Source organism: Stegastes partitus, unplaced genomic scaffold (assembly GCF_000690725.1).
Source record: "Stegastes partitus isolate 25-593 unplaced genomic scaffold, Stegastes_partitus-1.0.2 Scaffold518, whole genome shotgun sequence".
Taxonomy (NCBI): domain Eukaryota; kingdom Metazoa; phylum Chordata; class Actinopteri; family Pomacentridae; genus Stegastes; species Stegastes partitus.
In genome coordinates, this window is record NW_007578249.1 from 192,878 (window position 1) to 201,306 (window position 8,429).

The 8,429-nt window shown below is 41.8% G+C and overlaps 2 protein-coding genes across 2 annotated transcripts in view; both read left to right on the forward strand.

The window, feature by feature from the left end:
- LOC103361627 (multidrug and toxin extrusion protein 1-like) overlaps nt 1–4,056 on the forward strand; it is a 12,674-nt gene extending 8,618 nt beyond the window's left edge. The window contains exons 12-16 of the mRNA XM_008287759.1: nt 542–611; nt 698–830; nt 917–1,011; nt 1,134–1,197; nt 1,275–4,056. Of these exons, the coding sequence (XP_008285981.1) occupies nt 542–611; nt 698–830; nt 917–1,011; nt 1,134–1,197; nt 1,275–1,462 (550 nt within the window). The 3' untranslated portion in view covers nt 1,463–4,056. The remainder of the gene's footprint in view (nt 1–541; nt 612–697; nt 831–916; nt 1,012–1,133; nt 1,198–1,274) is intronic.
- A 1,091-nt stretch (nt 4,057–5,147) lies between these two features.
- The window catches only part of LOC103361628 (multidrug and toxin extrusion protein 1-like), a 12,396-nt gene continuing 9,114 nt past the window's right edge, over nt 5,148–8,429 (forward strand). Inside the window, exons 1-4 of the mRNA XM_008287761.1 lie at nt 5,148–5,537; nt 7,654–7,755; nt 7,842–7,910; nt 8,065–8,213. Of these exons, the coding sequence (XP_008285983.1) occupies nt 5,364–5,537; nt 7,654–7,755; nt 7,842–7,910; nt 8,065–8,213 (494 nt within the window). The 5' untranslated portion in view covers nt 5,148–5,363. The remainder of the gene's footprint in view (nt 5,538–7,653; nt 7,756–7,841; nt 7,911–8,064; nt 8,214–8,429) is intronic.

The window sequence follows — 8,429 nt, forward strand, 5'->3', positions numbered from 1 at the left end:
AGGAATCGTGTTTAAGTTCAAGGCAATACTGAAATAAAGTGAGGCTGGAACAGGGAGGGGAGACGTGTCCGAACTGCACAACCTGTCCACAGGGGTTCCTCAAGGGTCAGTGCTCGGTCCCCTTCTCTTCTCAATCTACACAACCTCACTCAGTGCAATAATCCAGGCCCGTGGTTTCTCGTACCGTTGCTATGCTGATGACACCCAGCTCTTCCTGTCTTTCCCCCGGACGACCACCCGGTCTCTGCTGGATCTCATCATGCCTTGCAAATTAGGCATTAGGCGTGAAATCCAGCGATGTGTAGTGTTCTAACAACACACTAGTTATTATAACAACTATGAACAATAATGAACAACTAATGAAACCTTCCAGCATCAAGCCCTCCTCGTATCTGGACCTCCATCTGGACAATCCGACATAGAAGAAGGTTTTACATTTGGTGTCGGATTATCGAGTCACGGCTGTATCTCATTGTGTAGATGTCGGTGTTCAAAGTGTTCTATCTGTTAATGACAGACCTCCATATCTGCGTCTTTTCAGAGACATCATTCAGAGGGTTGCTGACGTCATGCTGATCTTCGGCTTCATGCACGTCTGCGACGCCACCGCGGTGAGAAACGATGCTCAGCTACACAACACACAACATCCATGAAGCGTTTAAATAAGGTGTGATCTGAGCGGCTGTGCTGTTTTCAGGCCGTGGCTTCAGGTGTCCTCCGAGGGGCAGCTAAACAGCTGGTGGGCGCTCTGTGTAACCTCGTGGGATTCTACTTCATCGGCTTCCCCATCGGCGTGTCGCTCATGTTCGCAGCACACATGGGGATCGTAGGTAAAAGCAAACCGCTATAAAGCAACACCAGGTGGTGTGTTTGTCCAGCAGCAGTCAGAACAACCGGTTTCTTACGTCTGTGGCAGGGCTGTGGATGGGGCTTTGCATCTGCGTGTCACTGCAGGCGATTTTTTTTGTCACGTTCTTGTACAAGCTTGATTGGAAAAAGGCCGCAGACGAGGTGAGTGGAGGCGTCGTTTAAAGGAAAATACTTCTTTCAATTCGTCTTGAGCTACACAGTTGAAACCAGAAGTTTACATACACGGTATAAAAGGACATAAAATGTCTGGATGTCTCCGTCAGGCTCTGGTGAGGGCCGGCGTCCACGTCGCAGAGGAAAAAGAGACGCTGGAGTCAGAACAAACAGGTGACTTTGTTCGTTCATGTTGCATGTTGAGGAAAGAGTTTCACGTTCAAACCCAACGTTCCCTCTCGATCCTCCAGATTCAGATCAGAACCAGGCTCAGGACACAAACCCAGAAGCCCAGAGAGAGTTCATCGGCACCACGGTGGGCGACGTTCTGTCCGTGTCTCAGCTGGCGGTGCGTCGCGGCCTCGCCCTGCTGATCATGGTCAGCATCCTGGCGGCCGGCGTGCTCACCAGCAACCTGCTGCTGAGGCTGCTGAAGTGATTTCTGCTCCTCGCCGACTGTCACGGCGCCGCTCGTCACGTTGATCCTGCTGAGAATAAACTGTCCAGTCTGCAGCTCTGTGCAGATTCCACACATTCTTCACTTTATGCTTTGGCGAGCCGACGTGCTGCTTCGTCACATTCTTGTTCTGCTGCAAAACCATAAACAGAGAACCAAAGCCAACCAGATATTCATGCGTCGCTCCGTCGGTATAATCCAGATTAGATGTAGAAGTGCTCAAGCTGTAACGTGCACAGGAAAGAGTTAGTCGTGGGTCGATCTGAGCCACTCTGTCGCCGTTTACAGAGCAGATCAGTGCAAACACCTGATTTTATGCTCAGAACGAAGAGATGCGCAAGATCCAAGATCCAAGATCCACTGGTCGTCTGTTCTGGAGTTTCTGCAGACATACCAACTGAATACTGCTCTTGCAGTGCAGATGAAAATAATCCCAATAAATAACCATAAAAGCAGTTTAGTGTAGCTGGTGTTCAAACGTTTTAACATCTTCAGGTGCTCGTAGCGGCTGCAGAGGTTGTGTTGACAGAAACTGTCCTGGACGCATGAAGTCGGCTTTTAGAGACGAAAAACCTGATTCAAGTCTGAGGTTTACCAGGATACATGCTAACCAGTTAGCAGCTGAAGTCTTTCTGCTAATTGATGCCAAAAGAAGAAAATCTGCACTTTATCAGTTCAGCTCTTACCAAACAAACACGCATAGAGAGGAGTTTTTATGAACTGGGGATGAGACTAAAGTGTAGTTTTCTCCCAGAGATCCCCTCCAGTGGGATCAGATAAAAGCTTCCTGGTTGTTCTTGACCAGAGAACAACTTCAGTTTACTTTTAGGGAAACTGCTGAAGGATGTAAAGACGTTTTTAACTGACAAACCTGAACTCTTTACTGCAGTGAACAGATGGTTTCTGTCTTCTGGTCCCTTTTTAGAAGAAACAGTCGCTGCACATCAATACGAGTCCAATAAAGGAACATTTGATGAGTAAATCCCATTCGACGCCAAATCTCATCCCAACTTACGGTAGATTTTTGAGCCACTTGTTCGAGCTCCATCATCAAAACACCAAATGAAGTTGTTGGAGAACCCGTCCAGTAGAGTTCTAGAGACCTGGAGAACCAACGACATGTTGGGTTGAAGCTCTTCTGGTGGAGTTTAGCACCTCAGTAAGACTGAATGTTGACTTTTTTCTGTAGTTTGTCCTCCATCTGTAGTGACATACAAAGGAAGGAGAAAAGAATCTGTGGAACTACCACCGATCCTGAATTTACTCCCTCGTCCGTCTGCGTTGGCTGCACAGTACCGTCCCTGGTGCATTGTGGGATACTTTAAGAACACTACACAAGGTACAACATGGCAAACACTATAAAGCGAGTAGTGATTTCGGAAACAGCCTCCGTGTGCAGAGACGGATCAGTTTTCAGTTTAAGTCGGTCTTAAATGCTTTTCGTTTGAACTCTTCCTTGGATTTTTGTTTTTTGAGATTCACCTGAGACACGTGGAATGAACGAGTCGAGCCAAAGAAACCACGAAGCTAACGGACCAAACGTCGGCCGAAACGGAAGCAGGTAGTTTCACATTTAGCAGTTGACGGACACCAACCAGTTGGTCTTTAGACCTGGATGACATTCGTACAGTACGGTTTATCCACGCTCGCTCTGAACGGTTTAGTCGTGTGATCTTTTTTGATTCGGGTCCGTTGTGTTTACGTAGCGCTAACTCATGACGCAAGTTAGTTCAAGAGAAACCCGACAAACAAACAGATTCCTTTTGAGTCAGTTAATTGGTGACTGTTGGAAAACAAAGCTTCGTTTTTTTTTTTGGACAAGAACAAACTTCCGGCGGCCGTCTGGCTGGACCGGTCGGGCTGATGGAAATCACAATAATACAGAACTCAACATAGAATATTTCTAAATGTGGAAAAACTCGGCTGCAAAAATACAAACGAGTTATTTTCACTGAACTCTCAGAACCCGAGCAGCAGATATGACGAGTTGTACCTTAAAAGTAGAACAAAGAGTTTTAGGGTTTAAAATGTTTGTTTTTTAAATGAACTAAGAAAGCTGCTGATGATGGAAAAACCCTTTTGCAGATCAAACAATGTGCAGGAGTCGGTTGTTTTCTGCTCAGAGCTGAAATGATTCTGTTGCACCGTTTTCACGTTTGTCCGTCATTTTACTTGAATTATTTCCATCCTGATTCGTATGAAACAAGCCGAGGAGAGTTTCAAACAGACGACCTCGTGTTTGCTGGGAACAAACAGCAGAAACCAATTTAGGGCCGACTGTAAATTATCAGTCGGGTTCTGGCCCAAGAGGAGCTCAGATCTCATCAGTTCTCAGCAAACAGCGAGTCGAGACGACGTCCGTCCCAGAGTGACTCTGGGTTTTTCCTGTTGAATATTAACCAGAGCAGAAGTTTGGTCGTCGCGTATGAACGAGCACACGGCTTACGTAATGTCATTTGCATTTTAAACTCTGTGAGCCGGATCGTGTTCTGTGCGACCCAACAGCGTCTGAACACTTTGTAGATTGTCGTCTGCCTTTTTCTACTTTCAATAAAAACTTATATTTTCAGCATTTAGCAGCTTTAGTTTCATTTAGTTCTGCTGTCGTCACTCTGGTTGGTTCATGTCATTCAGCAGCAGGTTTCCACTGTTACACCTGCAGATATTTTAACATTGCTGCTTCTGTCTGTGCATTTCACATTTTAATTATTTGATTTAGACCAAGTGTTTTCACGAGCAAGTTTACTTGTGCAGATATAAAGGAAGTTCAAAGTGCTTCACAAAGTGTTTAAGATGTTCAAAGGGAAGAAAAGCAGATTTAAATTTAAATAACAGGGGAAACATTTAGGGTTTAAAGTATAAAAAATAAAAACATTTTAGTGAAAGTAAAGACAGAACTTTAAGCTGCAAAGATGAGCTTTGAAGGAAAAAGAAGTTTTCTGTTTTATTAGTGATTTCAGACACTGAACTTGTTGCTTAACGCTGATGAACAGATTTATTCCTGCAGCGTTCATAATAGAAATAATATAGAGGATGCAAAGTGAGTGTAAATGATTTAATAAGTGCAGAAATAAATAATTAAATAATATAAATACATTCATTTAAGTCATGAGAAATGACACAATTAGATGATTAACGTTTATTCAGGCTGTTTTTGTTTTGCTTGATTTTATTATTTTTTTTCTGTTTAAGCTTTTCTACATTTATTCATGTACTTAGACATTTCTGTGTTTCTACATTTATTTATTTTATATTTTTACATTTGTTGATTCATGCACTTTTACATTTATTTAATATACATTAATTTCTAGATTATTTCTGTATTTATTTATTCATTTACTTCTACGTTTATCTGCTGTTTATTAATGCATGTTTTTCTACATTTATTTTTCTTCCAGTCTTCTCTTTTACATTTAGATTGTGTCCACAGTCATTTATGTCTTTCTACTTTTCAGTTTTTCTGCATTTTTTCTGCTTTTTCATGTGCTTCTACATTTATTTATGTTTTAGTTGGTTTCTGTATTTCTACATTTATTTATCAGGAATGTAATTTATTTTTTTTTTATTTTGTTTTTCTGCATTTATAAATCTTAATGATCTACTTGTGAGTCTGCATGTTAACATCAGAACCACACGTGTTCCTGTTTGTGTTTAGTTGTGTATTCATTCATAGTTGTACCAGTGTGTGTCTGTGAACGTGTCCCTGTGGGTAACCTGAAGCGTGCACTTGAACGCACCACGCCGGTTCTGGACCCTCCTCAGTCCGCAGCACGTGTGTGTCCTCCTCCTCCTCCTCTGCTGGATTAAAGCCAGACCCGGACTCCTGCAGCCTCCTCCTCCGCTGCTCAGTCCGACCGGAGACACTCGGACATCACACTCGGACATGGACGCTTCAGCCAAAACCGCAGACGGAGCGAAGGAGGACCTGAAGGCGGCCGAAGCCGGTGAGCGGGACTCCGCCGGGGCCGGTGGCCGCTGTCTGAGCAGGATCTCCGGCTGCGTCCCGCTCCGGTACCGCACCGAGCTGCAGGAACTTCTGAAACTAGCGGGACCGGTGGTGAGACTCATGCGTCGTTTCTCTGCGTAAACGGACACGTTGTCGTGTTTGTGTCTCCTCCATGTGCGTCTGCAGATGTTTCACTCCTGGTCCTCTGTCAGAGCTCAGCAGAACCTCTGGATGAGGCTTTCATCCTTCTGGTTCCGCTGGTTCTCTGCTCACTGGTGTTAGATGGAACCTGGTTTACTGCAGAATGTGTCCATCTGCAGGACGGTTCTGACTCAGAGCTGCTCTTTAGGATGACGGTGCACAGGAGGCTCCTCCACCTTCAGCTGATGATGTTCTGCTTTAAAACCAGTTAGATGTTCGCTCCACATGTTCACCCTGAAGGACAGAAACATAGAAAGTTAAAGACTGGTGACATCCAAAAAAATAGTCAGATATTATCATGTGTAGTAAAATTACAGCAAGTTTACGTCTTTAAACTACATTTACTGGCCTTTGTTTTGCTCAAGATGAAAGTGAGCATCAGCAGCAAAATAAGATTTAATGTTGGATGTGTAAAAACTATAAAATTACATAGATAGACAGATCATAACAGAAAAAATACCATCATCCTCCTTTAAAATAAATATTCTAGCCTTAATTTTATGAGTTTCTGTGACTTTTTTAGGCTTATTATTGTTTAATAAAGGATATTTACATGTGTAAAAACTATAAAATTACTACTAATATATAATAATAGATCGATGATATATATGTAAACCAATGTCCATCATAAAAACGTTTCATTTAAATACGCTGCCATCATTTTACATTTTAACATTTGTGTATTTTGGCGTTTTAATGTAAAAACTATAAAATTAAATCGATAACGGAGCTCAGAGCGAACAGGTTTTATACACTGTTTTTTTTAAAGAAAGAAAACAACCCGGAACACCAAATAAATTCTGTAAAATAACAGAAAATGTCGCATAAATACATTTTCCAGAATTAGAATTCATCTGATAGACAAGAGATTATGTGTATTTTTGACTTTTAATGTTAAATGACAAATATTTATACATGTAGAAAATGTGAAAATACCTAAAATGTATAATGTCAATTTTAAAAAATTACAATAATTTTCTATAAGTAAAATTAATCATGTAGCGTTAAATTTCCGTGTGTAATTTTGACATTTTTAATGTTTAATGCAGGACTTTAAAAACAGTGAAATGACACACAGCATGTAACTACATATGATGACATCAGTAGATATAATAATAAAACACAGCCTTACATGTTACTACTAATTCTTATTTTATATTTCATACACGGATGAAAACACATTTATTCAGTATTTTTGAGAAATATCTCCTTTAACAGAACATTTATTTTTCTGTTCATTCTCACTAATTGTATGAAACTTTATAAATACATTTACAGTATAAAGTTTTAATTTGACAGTTTTATTTTTCATATAAGAAAGAAGCATTTGATAGATTTCATCTTTTTTATGGCGATTTAAAAAACACACGTTTTTAATATCGTTTAACTTTAGACGTGTACATTCATAGTTTTATAACTGTATTGATAGTTTTGGGTATTTTGTTTGGTTTTTTTTAATACAGAAAAAAATGTAAAATAAAAGTAAATATTCAGACTTTTTTTTTTTACTTTTTTTTTTTTTACAGTTAGGTTCCAGAAACTTCAGAACAATCATAATATTCCTTTTGTTTATTTGCTTCGACTTGGTTGTTGTCATATTTTCATTTCATCAGATTTTAGTGATAAACTTTATTTTTTTGTAAGTAAAAAATTTAGAATACCGTAAAAGTTTGCTAAAATAAAATTATTAAGGTTTGACTCGTTAAACAGAAACTGAACTTTTCAACATTTATCCTTTCATGCTGATTGGCTAATTCTTGTTTTGTGCAACCAATCAGATGGGGAAAGGGGGCGGGGCTTAATTCAAAACCACAGTCAGGCTTCCTGAAATTGATTTAGTTTATTTAGAATCTGTTAAAACAAAATAATGACAGAGATAATCAGAAAAATGTTGAATATCTGATCCAATCATTTGGAATAAATGTCAAACCACTCATACAGACACTCTCTCAAACATCTGATAGACTTTAAACAGCTCATGTTTTCTGTGTCTGAGTGATTTTGCTGACGGTGTTTTTGTTCCCAGGTCATCTCCCAGCTCATGGTCTTCATGCTCAGCTTCGTCAGCATGGTGTTCTGTGGTCACATGGGGAAAACGGAGCTGGCTGGAGTTTCTCTGTCCATCGCTGTGAGCAGACTCGTCTTACCTTCTAGTCCTTGTTGTGGATGTTGGAGTTGCGTAGCCGTGAATCTCGTGTGTCTTCTCGCTTGCAGGTGGTGAACGTCACCGGTATTTCTGTTGGCACCGGACTGTCCTTGACGTGCGATACTCTCATCTCTCAGGTAGGGTCCGGACCTGGGCTCGTTCTCTCCCTTTGTTTGTCCAACCCGGGTTCCCATGTCGCCCCGCGGTTCCCCGTTCGCCGGCTCCACAGCGAGCGTCGGTGTCGGGTTAGTTTTCTTGGATCAGCCCTTCTCTTTGTGATGTGTCCTGCAGACGTATGGGAGCGGAAACCTGAAGCGAGTCGGCGTGATCCTCCAGAGGGGGATCCTGATCCTGCTGCTGGCCTGCTTCCCCTGCTGGGCCGTCCTCATCAACACCGAGCCTCTGCTGCTGGCCGCCAGGCAGACTCCAGAGGTCGCCAGGTCAGTGTGAGCCCCCCTCGGTTCTGTGTACCTTTAACGTTCAGTAATAAACGCTGTATTCAGTCTTTTTCATGCTTCGTTGTTCCTGCGTGAAGCCTCTCCCAGCTGTACGTCAAGATCTTCATGCCTGCTGTCCCGGTGAGTCCGTTTGTCCTCAACCTGATCAGCCACAGCTTTAAAGTCAGCTGATAGTGTCTCAGTCTGACTCGATGCCAG